Source organism: Onychomys torridus, chromosome 4, assembly GCF_903995425.1.
Source record: "Onychomys torridus chromosome 4, mOncTor1.1, whole genome shotgun sequence".
NCBI classification, from domain to species: Eukaryota; Metazoa; Chordata; class Mammalia; order Rodentia; family Cricetidae; genus Onychomys; species Onychomys torridus.
Window position 1 is genome coordinate 7,443,883 of NC_050446.1, and position 19,136 is coordinate 7,463,018.

The 19,136-nt window shown below is 53.8% G+C and overlaps 1 protein-coding gene across 1 annotated transcript in view; it reads right to left on the reverse strand.

The window, feature by feature from the left end:
* Nucleotides 1–19,136, reverse strand: part of Ass1 (argininosuccinate synthase 1) — a 50,942-nt gene that overhangs the window by 25,786 nt on the left and 6,020 nt on the right. The window contains exons 3-9 of the mRNA XM_036186644.1: nt 17,616–17,725; nt 15,948–16,016; nt 14,067–14,255; nt 8,477–8,533; nt 6,490–6,564; nt 3,131–3,201; nt 2,445–2,475 (exon numbers count right to left, since the gene is read on the reverse strand). Coding sequence (XP_036042537.1) covers nt 2,445–2,475; nt 3,131–3,201; nt 6,490–6,564; nt 8,477–8,533; nt 14,067–14,255; nt 15,948–16,016; nt 17,616–17,720 — 597 coding nt within the window. The 5' untranslated portion in view covers nt 17,721–17,725. The remainder of the gene's footprint in view (nt 1–2,444; nt 2,476–3,130; nt 3,202–6,489; nt 6,565–8,476; nt 8,534–14,066; nt 14,256–15,947; nt 16,017–17,615; nt 17,726–19,136) is intronic.

A 19,136-nucleotide genomic window follows, 5' to 3' on the forward strand; every position in this document is an offset into this window, starting at 1 on the left:
ACAAATAGTTCATTGCTGAGTATCTGGTGCCATTTATCCACCCCAGCGGGAGGGCTCACTTCCAATGTCATCTGGGTCAGCTTGAGGGGAAGAGAGAGAAAGAGAGAGAGAGAGAGAGAGAGAGAGAGAGAGAGAGAGAGAGAGAGAGAGGCGGGAGTTGGGGTGGGGATCGAAAGAAAGCATGAAATAGGTCCCGCGAAGGAGGGATTGCAGCAAATGGCCCATGAACTAACCCATGATGTAGAGGCATGATGGATGTGGGGGGTGGCTTAGTCACCCATCAGATATGGCGGCCGGCGGCTGAATGAACTCTTTCACTGTGGGCCGTATGAAGTTAAAGCAAGTAAATTTCTATCTTTCTTCGTATTAGCTGCCTCATTGCCCTTCAATCAGCCCTGGCGGAGGCAGAAAATGGCTTAGCCATCTGCCTCAAACCCTCCCTTCCGCAGACCTCGGTTCTTTTTTGGGGAGGGGAAGGGGGAGGGGCCCCTTGAAGCTCTCAGTGCTCCTCCCTGAGGGTGGGGGAGGGTGGGGGCGCTGCATAGAGCAGGGGGATACAGAAGCAAAAGCATCTGGATGCTGTAGGATGGGGGAGCCCCCACGGCCAAGACAACACTGGGGACAATGTCAGTCCCCTGGCCAGAGTGGAGGGAGTGTCTCTCAGCAGCCATGCTGGTGCCTCTGAGCTCTACGCAGCCCAGCCTGCTCCTACTGCTTGATGTGGGGAGAGTGGCTGGAAACTGTACACTGGTGAGAAGTAGAGATTTGGGGTTCTGACGCAGGCTACTTGTCTCTGGGACCCGATGGTGACAGTACCTTTGATTGGGCCGTGTTAGCCCTGGGACCCAGATCAGTGCATAGTGACATAGTAAGCACACTAAACCTCAGGCTCCAAGCTGCTTGCCCGGCTTCAGCTCTGCTTCCTCAGTTCTGAGATGGCCCACTGGGGGACTTTGCTTCTCTAGTGAGGCTAGACCACAGGCTGCTGAGAGAAGGCTGGGAGTTTTCCCAGTGTACCTGGGCCCACAGGAGCCGGCCTGGAAGTATGGAAGTGCTTGCTCAGTGGTTCAGTTCTGGGCCCCCCTTGGTGTGACTGACTGGCTAATGAGCAGTGGTTGGCCTGAGTGTCATGGGGTCAGCAGAGCATGAACTGGAAAAACCTGTGGCCAGCAGGCAGCAGCCCCATGGGCCCATCAGTCCCCAGGGTGGGCTGGGGCGGGGGCAAGGGCACCAGCTTTCTCTGGTGACAACTGTTGTCTCTGTGCCCAGCACAGCCTGTGCCTACTGATCGACGAGGGGAGCTCTGAGTAGATCTAGGACGCTTAGTCTTAACCAGCTTGCAGAGAGGGCAAGACCCTCATCCCCCTGCCTCAGAGCCTGCCCCACGCCATGCTAAGTACTTTCTAATTCTACTCTGTGCAAAGAGGAACTGGAGCCTCAGACAGGATGAGAGAACAAGGCCACCAAGGGCCCCAGCTCCAGTTCTTGCTCAGATATGTCGCTGCTCTGGGCCTCAGTTTCCCTACCCATACAAGGAGATTGCTCAGTCAGAATCCAAGGAAATCAAGCAGGAAAATGAACGCAAGAGCCAGGTCTGGGGTCAGCATTTTAGGATGGCCATCACAGCCTGGTAGGGAACATGGGGATGGGGTCAGTGGAGTGCAGACCTGGGCAAAGGGGTACCCTGGGACCTTGGCATGGGGCTCCCGACCCAAACTGCCCAGCCGGCCTTCAGATCCCCCAGGCCCAGCTGCCCAAATGTCTTTCAAAGCAGACTAACCCTCCAAAACAGCCACCCAGGGTGTGGGGCTGGGCCAGGAACTGGAGTCATTCCCTTGGGGACAAAGACATTCTTCTCTTCCCATGAGAGGCTTGCCCTGCCTCCCCCACTTCCCACAGTGGGCAGGAGGAGACAACGAAGCCCCTGGTCAGAGAAACCTTACCATTTGAAATGGGTCTGCAGGCTCATCCTGGCCAAGCCAGGATGGGTGTGAACATAGACCCAGACAAATGGCTCACTGGGTTCGAGCCCTCACACCCCAATCCGGGCAGTGGCCCAGTGCCTGCCCATAGCTGGCGGGCACAAGCTGCACCCTCCCACAAGTGCCTCATCTGCTGAATCACTTCTTTATTGTCTTTCCATCACACTTTCTCTCTGCTCCCCTGAAATGGTTCCGTCCACTATTCATCTCGACAGCAATTAGAAAAAGAATACCAGGGAAGTGGGGCGTGTTGGGTGGCAGGGGTTGGGGAACAGGACTCAGAGGACGGCATGGAGAGAGAGGGCAGGCAGGGTGGCCCATGGGGAGACGTTGGGAGATCGGCACGCATAATCACCCTGGCCCCTCGTGAAATTTCACATTAGGCCTCACATGCATCAAATAGCATACTATCGAGGGCTACTGCCACAGGTAGCTGGCTCCCAGGCACAGGGGCTTGCTTACCTTGGGGTTTTCCAGGATTCCCGCCTCGTAGCTGTAGGGGAGAGATAAGTTGAGTAGATATAGTAATGTCACGTACACCGCTACCATCCTGCGGACTACCCATAAGTCCAGTCTGCCTTTTCTGTTTGCCAAAACACACACTGCCAACCCTACCCAGAACATTCTGAGCCACCCCAGTTAGCTGTGGGAACTGCAGGTTGCAAGGAAGGGCTGGGGTTTTCCCCACTCAGTCTTGTGGGTGCAGCCCTGGGACACCACATATGGGACCTCTGCTTTCAGCACTCACTCTAGTCTGGTCCTTTTTCATCCTTGAGGCTCTAACCTCAGAGACCACTTCCCCTGGAAAGTTGTTCCCAGTAACCCAGGAAAACAGGCCTGCCAGGTCAATACGTAGGGCTTGCCTGCACGGAGTGGAAGAGAACATGGCAAAGTCAAGCCCGGGAACAGAGGGGCTATGCTTTCTCACTCTCTCCAATTTATTTGTATTTTATGTGTATGAGTGTTTACTGCAAGTCTGTATGTGCACCGTGTGTGCAATGCCCGTGGAGGCCAGAAGAGGGTGCTGGAGTTATAGATGGCCATGAGCTGCCATGTAAGTGTGGGAACCAAACCTAGGTCCTCTGCAAGAGCAGCCAGTGCTCTTAACCACCGGGCCATCTCCTTAGTACAAGGAGGGCTGGACTTACCTGATGTGCATAAGGTTCTCATCCATACTCCAGGGGCTCTTGGGTGTGACAGGGATGGGGATTCCATGTTGCTACAGATGAAGACAAAATAGTCATAGTGAGGCTCCTGGAAGGGCACATGAAGGTCATGCTCCACTGCCTGGGATCCCTCAAGGTGCCAGTGAGCCCCCAACTCATGTCTCTCTCCCCTCCCCAGGCTACCTAGGGCAGGAGGGGGAATCCTAACCACTGGAGTGTCCTCATTCATCAGAAGATAGTAGAATGGAGGCTGACCTTGGGGTTCCTTCCAGAAGATATCATGAACCCACACTCCCAGGACCCCGGAAGCACTTAGGGGCAGGTACTGGCTAAGCATTTCTTGGCACCTGCTGCTGATACCCACCGTATCCTAAGATCTGGGGCTATAATAGCCTAAGTATCTACCGTGCAGCCTCAAGTGGGCCACAGAGGCATCCATCCCACTACAGTACTTCACATGGACCCCGTGAAAGGAGAAACGCCTATAGAGCCTCCATCACAAGGCATCTTCTGGGAGTCATCCCTCAAGTCACGCACTCACTCTACAGACCCTAAAAACAGAGCCAGGCAGCTCCAACTCCATTCATGTAGCTTGATGCTGTTTGATTTCCAAGTGGTTCTCACCATTGCTGAAGGTGATCTGCCCAGACCCCAGGCCATACAGTGGCTGGCCACCCTTAAAGTCTGTCTTGCTCAGTTTCCAGTGGAAAGGAGGCAACCACCCTAGTCACCTCTGTGCACAGACCACCCATGAGCTCTGAGCTTCTGCTCAGAAATTGCAGGATAGATGGCCAGGTCAGTGGCCCCTGAAGCCACTCAGGCCCCTCTGCACCTCAGCCCTGCGGTCACAGTGGGAATCTTAGTTCCCATTGGGACCATTCAGGGACTGTATCTGGGGACAGGTTTGCCTATCCTGCTCACAGGCTGGTACCTAAGACTTTAGAGCCCTCCACCAGATGCGGGCTGGTGAAGAGTCCTTCTTTATAGTGATGTTATAAGCTTCAAGTGATGTTAAGAGAAAAGAGAGGAAGCCCCTTGGGTTGTTCCTTTAGTTAAACTTAAAAACAAAAACACACACAAGAAAACTCCAGCAACCCCCAGAACAAAGCCAAGATTGCCCCTGAAATGTTTGTCCTATGTTTAAAGAGTATAGGCAACCCAAGTGCTTCACTTCCCGGCTGCTCAATGCGGATCCAGTGCTCACACTTGCCCTGTGCTCTCTCTCCATGTGGAGCTGACAGGCCAGAGACCAGGACTTTGCAAGATAGTGCTAGTGACATCTGAGGACGCTTGCTGGGTAGCCGAGGAAAGTGGCTGGCCAGGTTCCCCGGAGCTTTGTTTCTGGGCGGGTGGGGGGGGGTGTAGGACCCTCACCTCTTTCTCAGTCGGGCTCAATCACAGAGCATGGGGAGGAGGGTGGGGAGGCAGGTGGGGAGGAGGGTGGGGAGGAGCAGGGCAGGTGGTTAGGCCCGGCAGAGTCGTGGCAGCTGACTAGTACAGAGTCCAGGCTGGAGAGTTCATCTCTCCACTCTTCTCCGTCCTCAACCCTGAAGACTCCCAGGTTAACTCCCAGGGTAGAAATACCTCGGCCAAGGGCAGGTGGTGGGGGTGGGACAGAGAGGGGGGCAGTCAGGGCGCAGGCCATGGGGCGGTGTGGCTGTGGGACAGGTGCTGTTCCAGTATCCACCTGGAACTCTGGCGTAGCCTTAGTTACCTTTAGTAGTAATTTTTTTGAGGTGTGGGAGATCGAACCCTGGAACTCCCCATGTTAAAATGAGCATCTACTCCAGTCCTCTCCTTCACTGATTTACCCAGGCAGACCCTGAAGTCGAGATCTCCCTAGTCAGTTTTCTCAGTCCTGGGTCTGCACGTCTGCACCACCAGTTGTTATGATTTCTAATTAGCTGTGATAACGACGACCATGGGGTGGTTTCGAGCCTTGGGTAGTGGTCTGAGGCGGGACAGAAGCCGAGCAGAGGCTTCCCCGTGCCTCTGCAGCACCCTTTGACCCTGGCTACTTAAGGGTTTTGAAAGCAGAGATTTTCAAAGCCCCATTGATTTTTTTCTCCCTCATCTGTCTCAGATCCTGCTTGGCTGTGAATCTCACACAAAGCTGCCCGGCTGCTCAGCGCTCCTGGTCATTTCCTGGGTGCTGTTTCCTTTCTGGCTGGCTGTGCTAAAGTTTTTCCATAGCCCATCCTGAACCTAGCTCCCAGGAAAAGGGTGGGGAGGCACATTCTTCCTAGACAAACTTTTCCTGTCCTGAAGATTATTCGAGGTGGAAGCTAAGTGTCTTCTCCCCAGAATCCAGAAAAAAGGGACCACAAAGTCAGCCAGCCATGCTAGGAAAAGCCAGAGCCAGGAGGGAGGGGTACATGCAGCCCCAGGTCGGCCTGGCCCTTGCTTCCAACTGGACTAGGGGAGGGAGCGAGGCCAAGCACAGGGCTTGTAATTCATTATCCCTAAAGACAGGGCCTGCTTCATATTCTTCTTCATCAAGGAGACAGGGGTGGGGGAGGAAAAAAGACGCCTCGCCAACCTCCACTCCCTTAATAGCACCACTATTTGACGATTTGTTTGGCAACATATGGGTTTGCTCTTGTAAACTCCACTCTTAATAATAAAACAACAGATGGTGGAGGACGCCTTTCCTCCCAGCGCTCAGGGGCCTAATGGGATGCTGGCGGCTGGGGCAGGGCTGCATTCCCTGCAGCCCCGTGTTCCCCGCAGCGTCGCCTACCATGCGGCACCTTGGCTGCAGCGAGCTCGCACAGCCAGCCCCGGCGACTGCTATTTAAAAACCTGAGCAATTTTCTGGTGTGTGCACCGACTTGCTTTCCCCTGTCTGATTGATTGAGGCTGTTTGTCAAGTACTGCCATCGAGTCGCTAAAAAGAAAGGTGCCCTGGGGAGCAGCTAAGGACCGTGATGCAAAACTTCTAATATGTTTTATTGCAACTTGTATTTCAAAAAGAGGCTGGCACCATGAAAGGCTTTGTCTGACACGGGCCTGGGAGTGTCTACCTGTGCCAGGGAAAACACTGGGGACAATTAGTGGCCAGGTAATTGGGGTACAGGAAACAGCTTCTCTGCTCCCTGTTCCTGGCAGTCCCTGGGGACCCACACCTACATGCTGCAGAAGGGGCACACGGGACTCTTAGAGCAGGCAATCCAATGCCTCCCAGTGAAGTGGGGTCACCTCAGAGGTGCCCACCCAGGAAACGGACCACACTTGTACGAGGCTGATAGGGAGGGGGTTCCATCTTGCATCATGTGGGGATCAAGTTGGTCTTATGCTACTGGCTCCCACAGCCCCACAGCTCAGCTGAGGCAGAGACCTACCTTTGCATACTCCATCAAATCATTTCGACCCTTGAACCGGTTGTAAAACTCAGGCATCCTCCAGGGGGCGATGACCTGGAGGCAGGACAAAGAGGTCAGGACCTGGGTAAGGAGTCTGTCTCCCTCTGTGTCCCTCAGAAGACTTACTCCATGGGGAGTGAGCAGAAAGACTAAGGAAGAAATACTGGGTACTGGAGATGCCTGTGTTCTGTGACCAAGTGGCTGTGCAGCCCCCTGGGCCTCAGTTTCTCCAGTTGAGACCTGAGCATCTGAAGTAGGAGAACTTTATGGTTCAATGGTCCTTGGTGAACTGAACTGGGGTGGGAGGGGATAGCATGAGTGTACTTCCCACAGCCTCTCCCCCACCCCACCCCAATAAAGCTGTGGGTTGGAGTGGGGGTGTGTGTGGAAGAGTTTCGGCTATATTTATTCCACGTGGATTCTGCTGGCCTGCAGGGTTAGGGATGGGTCCCTAAGAAGTAGAACGGAGCAGATCACTCAATGCAATGTCACTGGTGTGATGGACACAGTGGGGTGTGGTGTGGCACCAGGGTCTCTTTCTCAACTCCCAGCCCTAGACACAGAAGCCTGTAATCGGGCTCAGCCCTGAGAAACTCCATGATTGGCTGGGCTCCCAGAGACCAACCAGCTTGGGCCTCTGCCCCCAGCCCACCACAGCCCCTGGGCTTCACCTCTGCAAATAAGGACCCAAAAACTAGTTACCCCAGCACCTACAGTAGCCGTGGGAACTAGAGGATGAAGGATGGGCTCTGGCACCAGAGGCCCTGCAGCGCAACTACTGAGCTGGGTGCCTTCGGAGGCCTGGCCCGTGGAGGTCAAATGTATCAGAACTCATTACTGCTCACTTCCAGGCCAGCTCCGTCCCCAGGCTGGGGACAGCTGGCAGTCTGTGCAAGGGACAGGGAAAGACACGCCACAGAGAGGAAGAAGCCCGGGAGATGGAGATGGATTAGGTCTCCTGGGGTTACCAAGGGTCTCAAATTGAGGCTGTGTGACGTAGAATGCAGCCACAGTTCACGAGACAGAGACTAGAGGGCCAGCCCCAGAAAAGGACATAAACCCTCTTTGACAGTTTGGGAAATGCTGATTCCATGTCAGATAACTTTTTGTTTTTGTTTTTTCGAGACAGGGTTTCTCTGTGTAGCTTTGCGCCTTTCCTGGATCTCGCTCTATAGACCAGGTGGCCTTGAACTCACAGAGATCCACCTGTCTCTGCCTCCCAAGTGCTGGGATTAAAGGCTTGCGCCACCACTGCCCGGCAGATAACTGTTTGGAAACATGGAGTTCAATAAAATATTAAATGATTATGTTACCTGATTCTCCCCCCCCCCCGACCTTTTTTTTTTAAAGACCGGATCTTACTACATAACCTTGGCTGGCCTGGAACTCCCTATGTAGACCAGGCTGGCCTTGAATTCATAGTGATCTGCCTCACTCTACCTCTTGAGTGCTAGGATTAAAGGTGTGCATCTTCATGCCTGGATTTTATTTTATTTTTACAACTAAAGCAACTGGAAAAATTAGCAACATTCCCTTGCGGCCTGCAGCATGTTAACACCCAGCAAATACCAAAGGAGTGAGTGAGTGAGTGAAGAAATGAATGGATGGAGGGGTAAGCAGACAGAGGCCCAGGCCAGTCAGCCTGGAGGGGCAAGGGTGACTGAAGCAGACAGTCTGGTCTGGGTGACACGTCAAAGGCAGGGGCAGTTATCACTGAGACCCTGAGAAGGGTCTGAGACATGGAGGGGGTCAGCCACACATTCAGAAAGGGGTCAGGATGCAACAACCAGAGACTGAGGCTAAGATCTGTTCCGACTGTCAACCAGAGCTATCAATGCCTCCCCCCCACAACCCCCCTGTACCTGGACTACACCTACAGGAAGAGAGAGGACTCGCCTTGTCACTTCCTGGACCCCCGTGTCTTGCCCTGACTGTCCACTCCCCAGGAGGATGAGCAGCAGCTTACCTTAATCTGGGGTGCCAATGAGTAGCAGGTGAGCTCAAAGCGGACCTGGTCATTCCCCTGGAATAGAGAGCAAGGATTTATGAGAGCCACGAGATGGCATCTAGGGATGGAAGACAAAATGGCAGAGAGCTCTCTTCTCAAGCATGTGCCAGCCTGTGACATGTGCCAGCCTGTTTTAAGGACAGAGACCGAAGAAGCAGATGCTGCTCCATGGGAGGGGCCAGGACTGGAACCGGGGGCTTTTCTCTAGGATGTTTGAGATGCAATGCTTAGGTAAGCATGAACATAGTTGAAGGAATGCTGGTGCACTTGACAGCACAGAGGTGTACCATGTTCAAGCTGAGGGCACAGCACGGGAACATAAAGAGACGTGTCTGTGAGCATGCGCACTGTTGGGGGCATGGTGGAGGCCTAGAGGAACACACGCGTGTGTGTGCGTGCTTGCACTGTCTAGGGGGTACTGTAGGAGTGTGCTGCTCCTCTGGGGCTGGAGACCTGAATCCCAGAGACTCCACATAGGAAAACACAAGTCCCCAAGTTGTCCCAGCCTCATGCTTTGATCTTTCCCTCCCCAAGCCTCAGTTTCCCCAGTTCTTAGTGGTTATGTGGAGTGGGGAATAGAACTAAGTGGCCTGGGAGGGCCTTTCTCTCTCAGCCTCTTTCTGCACAAACAGGAAGCCTGAGGCTCAGAAGGGACACAGTACTCTAAGGTGACCTGGCGCGTGTCCTCCTGGGGCAGAGACAGACCCCCAACCACAGGTCCTCAGCATCCTTGCACACATGTCACAGCCTGTAGATGGTCAACCTGACCACCCCCTTGAGACAAGAGGAAGAGGGGCAGGGGTGGGCACAGGCTACCGGGGATGCTCTCTCTGCTGCCTGCTCTGCCACTCACAGAGAGGGAGGCTCAAGCACGGTGAAATAATAGAGGCCCCTTTCGCCTACTGAGAAAACTGCCTGGGCGCAGCCAGGCAGCGGTGGGAATAACATGTTATTTTCTGAGTCTTGTCAGGTGGTGCGGAAAGCCTGGTCCAGCCCCTCCCAACAGAGCAGGAGCCCTAGAGAGATGCTGCTGAGCCTCTCGGATGCTGGGCCCCACAGCCAGTCCCCTCAGTCTCCATTCAGTGCCCGCGCTGCACACCTATTACTACTGTCATGGGGACACTTACACGGGGCCAGTGGGCCTTTCAACCTTGCTTTATAGAAGAACAAAATGAAGGCAGGCCAGAGATGGGGAACCAGTGCCCAGGGTCACAAAGGCAACACATCCATCCTGTGAGTTCTCAGCTGGGCAGGCGTAGCAAGCCCATCGGCCCCATTCAAGCTGCCCCATGGGTGGGGCTGTGTCGACTCCATCAGGATGGAGGACACTGAGGCAAGGTGAAGAGAGCAGCACTTTCCCTGGGACCCACATGTAGCACCCTTAGGAAGCCAGAACATTCTAGCACCATGCTGACACATCTTAGATTTGCATTGTGTATGGCCAAGGGCTACCTAGCCTGGCCACTCTTTCCCTGTGGCTTCATGTTTCACCAACACAAAAGGCAGCCTGTGTCTCCTGAGCCAGGCCCGGCTGGGCTGGTGTCTGCTGACCCAGACATGGCAGGGGGATGGACATCCATCTGTTCAGAAGCCGAGAGCCTTGGGAGAGCTGGACAAACAGGCTTTCTTGATTCAAAGTCTGTCCTAGGCGAGAGTCTAGGGCTCTGAATTCCCGTCCTGACTGGGGACGGCTCCTAGTAGCATCCCTAAGCGGGGATGGAGGAGGGGGGCAGTGTCATATCACACATGTCCACATACTGGTGCGTGTGCACGTGTGTACCGTGGGGAGCGCCCATGGGAATGGGAGGGCAGGGAAGGGGAGCGTCTCCCATCTGCCCTGGGATAGCCCTGCAGATGGTGCCATTTACAAAACTGCCCCCCTTGGACCCCCAGAGTCTTAGGCTCATATTTCCTGGCTTTTCTTTCAAATCTAGGGGCTTGAGCTCCGTGTATCTCTCTGGATGTGCAGGGGCCCCACTCAGTGCAGCAACCAAGGATCAGAAATGAGGCCATTCTAATGATGCTCTTTGGTTTGGGCTGCTGTTAGGAGAGCAACCTTGCCCCTGGGCCTTTGCACAGGCTGTGCCTGAAGCCTGGGCTGCACATCTTTCCATGTCACTGGCTAACTTGCTCTTCCAGCGATTTGAACACCATCCTGCGCCTGCGCCTGCTCCTGCTGGCTTAGTGTCTCTCAGTCCCACAGTGCCTCCCTCTGGCTGTAGAGTTACTGTCTACAGGGTGTGTTAAGAGTGACGGTGCATACCTAAAATCTCTGTGCTGGGGTGGGAGGGATGGCTCGGCACTGGCTGCTCTTGCAGAGGACAAGGGTTAGTTCTCAGCATCTACATGGTGGCTCATAACCACCCGTAACCCCAGTTCCTAGGGATCCAACGCCTTCTTCTGACCTCTGTGGGTTAATTCGCATGTGTGGTGCATATATATGCACCCAGGCACACACACACAAACACATAAAAGAAAAAAAGAAAACTATTGAACAAACTTAGTTGTGGGGGCTGAGGCAGAAGGATGGCAAGTTCAAGACCAGCTTGGGATATATGTAATGAGACTACTGAAAACAGGAAGGAGCCCGGCACGCCTTGAAGGCCCAGCATTCAGGAGACAGAGGGAGGATAGTCCACACAGCAATTCCAGGCCAGAACAATGACCCCAGGACATGGCTCCCAGGACCACCCGGGTCAAGAGGAGATGGCAGCAGGATTGTCAATAAGCTTCCCCAAAGGCCAGAGCCTCAGAGACTTTACTCTTGAGTTACCTAGGGACCTCTCTGGCCTGGGCTCTCAGGGGCCTGCTCACACCTTGGCCGTGGACTTGTCCATCTTCAGCAGGACTCTGCCAATATCCTGTTGGGACCTGCTTCAGCCAACCCTTTTGCACGTCCTCATCCCCAGCCTAGTCACTCTGTCCACCATTCTTTTGAGACAACTGCTTCCTGAAATGTGCAGTCACCAGTGTGTATTCTGGGGAACAGACACTATAGCCAAGTGTTAAGCCTGGTCCCTGGGCCTTTCCAGGCCTCCTCCCTATTCTCTGGTTCTTAGGAATCATCTCTGAAGGCCATGGGCTGTGGGAGGAGGTGGTGTGTGTGGTCCTAAGTGCTGTAGATGTGTGGAGACAGGCATAGGAGTATCCCTGGGGACACCCAGACCATGGAGAGCACAGCCTGGGCACTGGCTCCTCAGCAGTCTCACTGGCCTTCTGGCTGCTGGTCTAGGGACCCTGAAATGTTTCAAATCGGACCATCTCCATTGTTAATAGCTCAATCAAAGCAGTTGTAGGACCCATATAGAAAGATCTAAAGCCCTGCTGGTGAAGCCTGGAAAACCACAACAGTCCTGGGTCCCCACTATCCCTGTACCCTGTACCCACAGCTTCCTCAAACATAAGCCTCTGGCGCCCTCTGGTGACCACATGTATATAAGCACAGCATTTGGCCATGCCAGCAGCTAGCTGAGCTGTTCTGCCCCACTCAAGACAGAACCAAAGGGATGCAGCCCTTGTTCCGCCAGCCTGAATGCTTCCCGGCTGATTCCACATAGGGTGGAACTTTAGAGTCCTGATCCCAGCTTCAGCCTTCAAGCCCCCTCGATGGGGATTTCACTGCCTGCTCATGTCATCTGGGCTTTATTCTGCACTGATATTTGTTCTTAATGACCTTTGCCTGACCTCACTCATCTCTCCAAATGGCCCAGGAGCTGGGTGCTATTTTCAAACGGGAAAGCAGAGACCCACAGGGAAAGTGCACAGTGTAAAAACTGGAGCTGCTCTGAGCTGAGTGTGCAGCTCTGAGCCCCGGGTCTGACGCCCACCTTGCTACCAAGGCTCTTAGGGAAGATGGCATGAACAAGCTGCCCAGATAGCCTGCACCACCCACCTCTCTGCATGTGGTCCCCTAATATCCAGCTAAGCAGCCTGGGTGCCAGTGAGAACTAGGACCCGCTTGGGGTGTGAAGACTGCTGACCACTGTGCCCTCCTTCACAGCTACTACCCAGGAGGGTTGTTCTTTGGTGAGTTGCCTGAGTGGGGCTCAGACCCTGGTGCAGACTCTCCCATAGCTATTCTGTGTCCTCAGATGGGCCATTTGTTATCACAGCCTCTCATCTCAGGGACACACTGTTCCCTGGCTCTGCAATTTGTCTACCTGTGTTCAGACTCATGAAGACAGGAAGTGGTCTTCCTCCTGACCCCTGACCTTCAGCAGCCTTAGCTGTTGTTCTCTCTGGGGTTTCCTAAGGACAGGCAATAGACTTGAAGGACTCAACTGTGTCTGTACCCAGCAGGTGTCCTCCCTTGACATGCCAGACACTAGTCAGCTGAACAGTATCCAAGACAATGAAGAAGTCCCCAAGCTTTCACAAACACCCAGTGCCACCTGGTGGTCAGTTGTTTCCAGGGGCATCATCAGGTCGGCCTTAGCTGCACGTCTCCAGTCCCCCGCTATCACCAGCTGCACGTGGGCAAGGTGGCAAGCCTCGTGGATTGTGGACAGCAGAAGGGTGTGCCACTGTGTGCTGTCCGAGGCTATAGTCATGACATACACTAAGTTTGAGAGCTTATGTCTTTTTGGTTGTTTGTTTTTCGAGACAGGGTTTCTCTGTGTAGCCCTGGCTCTCCTGGAACTCGCTCTGTAGACCAGGCTAGCTTCAAAACTCACAGAGATCCACCTGCCTCTGCCTCCCGAGTGCTGGGATTAAAGGTGTGCACCACCCTGCCTGGCGAGAGCTCAGGTCTTAGGGGTCATCAGTGCTGTTTGGAGCCCTGGCTCTTGGGTACCGTCATCTGAGGATAGAAGCTGGGAATTATCCTGCCTATCCTCATGAGGTCCTCTTTAGTCTGTGCTGAACATTGCAGGCAAAAGTTCCTCAAAGCCAGATACCATGGCCAGGCATGGTGGCACTGGGGAGGCACAGTCAGGCAGATCCCTGTGAGTTTCAGGCCAGCCTGGTCTACACAAAGAGTTCCAGGACAGCCAGGGTTCTCTCTCTTAAAAAAAAAAAAAAAAAAAAAAAAAAAAAAAAAAAAAAAGCCAGGTGCCAGGTCTAAATCCCCAGATCTCTGATGTGACCTTGTTTGGTCTTCAGAGGGAGAAAGGAGACAGAAACAGACATCTCACAGACACAGAAACACCACTGAGGCCTTTATGAGGCAAGGAATGAATGCCTGGGGTGCTGGGGAGGCAGTCTCAAACACAACTCCTTCTCTGGGCCTTAGGAAGGAGCAGGTCCTTACACTGCATCCTTGAAGTTCTGACCTTCAGAACCCATCTTGCTCTCCAATTCTTTCTGGCCCTTTCTATTCCATGGTGACATATGCTGTGACTTTTTCTGGAGCTGATGTGTGTAACCTTTTGTCAGGTCTACCAGGTGGGTGACAAAGCTTCCATTGGAAAGATAAGCACATGCAGACTGAAGGGGTCACCACTGCTGCTCTGGTAACCTGGCCCCTCACCCCGGCCAGCTCTGTAATCCCCAGTAGCCTGCCTTCCCTTCCCTCCTTCCATTCCACCTATCCACACATCCCTGGCCTTACCTTTCCCGTGGCGCCATGAGACACATACTTGGCCCCCTCGCGCTGGGCAATTTCCACCTGTTTGCGAGCTATGCAAGGCCTGGCAAGAGAGGTACCCAGGAGATAGCGGTCTTCATAGAGCGCACTGGACTGGACAGCAGGCCAGATGAATTCTTCCACAAACTCCTTGCTCACATCTTCAATGAACACCTGAAGGGAGAGTGGCTGTGAGCAGGATCCTAGCAAGAATTGGGGTCCAACATGAACATAGAATCCTAGAAGCCCATTGCTATACCAGTAGCCATGCAAGATCAGAGCAGGCTACACCCTGCCTTTCTTTCTGCCCTGTAGTACATATCACTAATCAATTCCAGCCAACCATACCATCAGTCTTCCTTCTGCACTCATGGCAGACATTACTAATCAATCTTAATATACCATCCAGCATCCTTTGCAACAGAATGAAACTCTGTTGTCCCCTAGGATCTGGAATAGAAGTTATCAACCAGAGGTGAGCTTCCCTAGAAGGAACTTGGCAGTCCTGGGAGATAATGTCACTTGTCACAATTGCTGGATTAGGTGAGGGGACAGAGCTTGGAACAGCTAGTAAATGAAGCCAGGGATCTGCTGAACATTCCTAATACCCAGGCCAAGTAGCCATGTGTGAACTACTGGAACCCCAGTCCTGAGGAGTGAAGACCCTTCCAGGGAGACCAGTGATGGGGGCTGAAGAGATGGCTCAGCTGCTAAGAGCACCAGCTGATCTTGAAGAAGACCTGGGTTCGATTCCCAGCACCGACACAGTGGCTCACAACCATCTGTAGCTGCAGTTCTAGGGGATCCAACACCTTCTTCTGGTGTCTCCAGGCATCAGGGACACATGCACCCATACACATGATGAAGTTTAAAATGTGTAACACATTGTGCTATGTACTGAGGTGCTTGCTAGTTTGTTGTTTTTGTTAAGGCAGCTTTCATATCGGCAACACACATTTCCAATCAATCGAACTCAATACAGGAGCACAAAGGGGTACTGAGACCAGAAGAACTGGGGGTGGTGGTGGTGAGGGCACTGCACACAAGTCCTTACTCGGGCACTGGCTGATGTTCACACTTGCCCTTTGCAATGTGTGCTTTTCCTTCTGCCTAGAAAGGACGAGGCTGCCCCGCCCTCCCGACTCCTCCTCTCCCTTCCTCTGGGCAGCCCTGCAGAGGGAAACTCTCATTCCAGGCTTTGGCCAGAGGGTGACTTGGGCCTGAGAGTCTCGCTCTTTGAGTGATGAGTGCTCTTTCTGACCTATGGAGCCCTGCAGTGGCTGGTGCCTTTTATACCTCTGGAATGTCTCCTGTCAATCCCCAAGTAAAAGGATTCAAGTGGCAGGATCATCCACTAGGAACAGTTCATAGATGGCACGGAGTGGGGCCATCCATATTGTCTACACCCAACAGAGGCGTGTCAGTCAAAGGTGAGAGACACAGCCAACATTAAGCCCAGCTGGAGTTTCCTGAGTCTATGAAAGGATGGAAGGATAGGTGGACGGACAGACAGTTGAAAGCGGGATGGGCAGGTAGATGATGGAGGAGTAGATGGAAAAGAGGGCAGAGAGATAAAGGAGGGGTGGGCAAATCAGAGGATAAATGGGGAGTTGGATGGACGGACGGATGGATGACAGAGTGGGTGGGCCGATGGATGGGTAGGTTAGTAGGTAAGTAGGTGTCTGGATGGTTAAGTAGACAGGTAGATGACAGATGATGGGTGGTGTTCATATATGCACAGCACCTTTGACCTCATCCTCCTGGAAGTAAGAGAGCAAACTGGAAGGGACGGATGTAGGGGACAAGAGCCCTGCAGCCCCTCCTGTCACAACCCCATTCCAGCCCCAAGCCCCACCCCACACGTACCTTTTTAGCCCCAAGCTTCAGTGCCTTCTTCCTGGCTTCCTCGAAGTCTTCCTTCTGGCCAATGTTGGCCTGTGGAACAGAAACAGAGGCCGGTAAACCGAGGGGCAGAGAGGGTGCGGGAGGATCCTGAGGGCCCTGGGTGCACCCGGCCAGCCACCACCCACACTCAGCCTTCACAGGAGTGGTACCTCATGATGGTGAGGTAGCAGAAAGAAGGGCCTGGGGCTCCCCAGCACCTCATACTTGGCCCTGAGTGGCTGGGTGTGCATGGCACTGGTTCCCCTGGGCTGAGGAGGTTAGCAAAGCTGCTCCTGGCACCCAGGTTGTTGGGACACAGGTATGTGTCGTAATTATCCATAGAGCTGAGGCTTCCTCTGAGCCCATGCCATACCTGCCCTGGTCCACCTCCCTGGCCATAGGGAGGGACCAGCTTATCCAAGCGTCCTAGTGGGCAGCAGGCCTGAGCTCAGAGGCATTTAGCTTGCACATAGAAAGTTCTGCCTGTGGACTTGGGCCTACTGCCCATCCCCACCTGAACCCACAGGCTCTGCTCTCCAGGCCCTGGATCTTCCTAAGGCTCAGCTGGAAGATCCTGTCTGAGATTGCCCAGCTTTCAATCTGCCAGGTGGCAAATCTGGGGGCTACAGGGAGGACTACCCTGCCTGACACACACATCTACCACTCACCAGGTGGCTTCCCGTCCGTCCCCTTACTCTCCCAGCCCTGTGTAACGGGTCAGCTGACCACACACAAAGACCCGAGCCTGGCTGAGGCCAACTTCACTGTCCAAAGCAGCAGACTCATTTACTCAGAGGATTTCTCATTTCCCTGGGAAGTCCTTGTCATGCCCGCGCCCCCCACCACCAGACCTGTGTTCCCAGGGGGCAGCCATAGAGAAGAATGGCTGGAAGGCCTGACTCCAGCCAATGGGAGGAGCTTTGGGCTCTACTACCGGTGTGTGGGCCTCAGACAGCTGGGTTATGATTTTGCTTGTTGTGGAGAGGCCAAGAATGAAGCCAGGTAAAACAGGATCTAGCCCTGCCTGAAGCCTTCCTACTCCTGGACTTCTGGGGTGAGAGGCAAGAACTACTTTTCGATTTTTGCTTTGTTCTTTTGCCTCCAGCTGCTCCAGGCTGGAGTTACAGTTCTAACCCAGAGTCTTGACTAGCACAGCTGTGGAGTGGGTTCCAAGACGGCTGAGGAGCCTGAGTGCAGTCGGCTCGATTAGTGATGTCTGTGCTAGGCCCTGGGTGCAGAAGTAGCTAACACTAAGCGCAACCTCTGACTGATGATCCACTTGCCATCCTGGGACTAAAGGCTACTTAGAGGGTGGCTACATGGAGAGGCTAGGACTGTGTGCCATGTTGAAGCACAGGGACCCTCTCCAGGCAGAACAAAGGCATAGCTAAGGGCATGCTTGCGTTCCTGCCATCCTGTCACCTTCCTGAGACCCAGCCATCTTTGGCTCTGAGTGGCATCTCAAGGCCAAAGAAATGGAGGCAGCTCAGCAAGCGAGAGGCCGTCTCCCTTCAGGCCAGGCCAGCTGTAGAGAGGGAAAAGCAAGGCTTGGTGGAGGGATGGTGACATGTGAGCGGCAGGGGACAGAGAGCAACAGAGGGCAGGCTGGAAGGGTCAAGGGACCCACAGGCACCCTGGGCCCCTCCTCACCAGGTAAGCGATGACATCATAGCCTTGTTCCTTCAGCCACACGAGGATGCAGGAGGTATCCAGGCCGCCACTGTAGGCCAGAACCACAGAGCCCTTGCTGGACATCTTGGCTGGAGAAGCATGAAGGAATGTGAGTGTAATGTGGCAAGTCAACCCTGCAATGTCTCTCCTGGCTCCGGCCCCACCCGGGGGAGGCCTTGGGCAGCTTTAATCCCTTGGACAATATACCACTGGGAGGCTGGGAACAGAATGTCCACCCCTCCTGGGAGACCCTGACCTGACTGTTCTGCACATGTCCCACATGGAATCCAAGAATGCTGCTGGCAGGGGTTCGGGCCAGTGATAAGGAGGCAGACCTGGGAGCCAGCCCCTACCAGCGAGAGTGAGCATCTGAGGCTGAGCTGCTGGAGCAAGGCCAGTAGCTGAGGGACGTGTGTGGAGGGAGGTGGGGAAGGGGCCGGAGTTAGAGCCGCAGGCAGCCGACTTGGCCCCTTTAGAACTGTCCCCTGCCAAGCAAGGTGTGTCAGATGGCCCTGGGGGCCTTGTGGGTATCACCCTGCGCCTTTACAAGGACCCCAGAAGTAGGTGGACACTGGAACTTCAGGGAGGTCAGCGGTCAAGGCCTCAAACAGCTCAAGGTGGAGCTTTTTGCTTTTTGGCTTTTTGCCCAGGAAGTGATGCTGCCTTCTGCCTTTGGGTGGGAAGGAAGTCACAGGGTAGGCCACCTGTCCCAGGCTCCTCTCCTCACTCACTGGAATTTGAGGTGACCTGTCATCCTGTCTCTTTTCAAGGGATGATAACAGAAGGACCTGAGAGATCCCTTGTATCTGTCAGTTCAAGTCCATAGGGGCTCAGAATCTCTTGTGTGCAGGCGGAGAAACAGGCCTGGAGGAGGATGGGCAGAATACCTCTCCATAGGCTGGAGGTCTCTCCCAGCAGCCTGCTACAACACGACCCATTCTTCAACTAACAGAACCTTCCAGAAAATACTGATTGTCTTGTCTCCTTGCCACTATCTCTTCTGTTTTCTAGACAGAGCCCTAGCATGCCATACATGGGGCCTACCATGCTGAAGAGGAGACTCAGGGTTTGAAACTTGGCCTCCACCCAGGGGAATATAACATGTCAGTAGGCAGCAGGGCCAGATTTGGACCTCAAATGTCTCACATTTCCATGAGGGCAGTGGTTCTCAACCAGGGGTCACATATCAGATATCTTGCATATCAAGCATTTACATTACACTTCATAATAGTAGCAAAATTACAGTTATGAAGTAGCAATAAAACAATTTTGTGGCCAGGCGGTGGTGGCGCACACCTGTAATCCCAGCACTTGGGAGGCAGAGCCAGGCGGATCTCTGTGAGTTCGAAGCCAGCCTGGGCTACAGAGTGAGTTCCAGGAAAGGCGTAAAGCTACACAGGGAAACCCTGTCTCGAAAAACCAAAAACCAACCAAACAAACAAACAAAAAATAATTTTGTGGATGGGGTCACCACAGCATGAGGATCTATATTAAAGGATC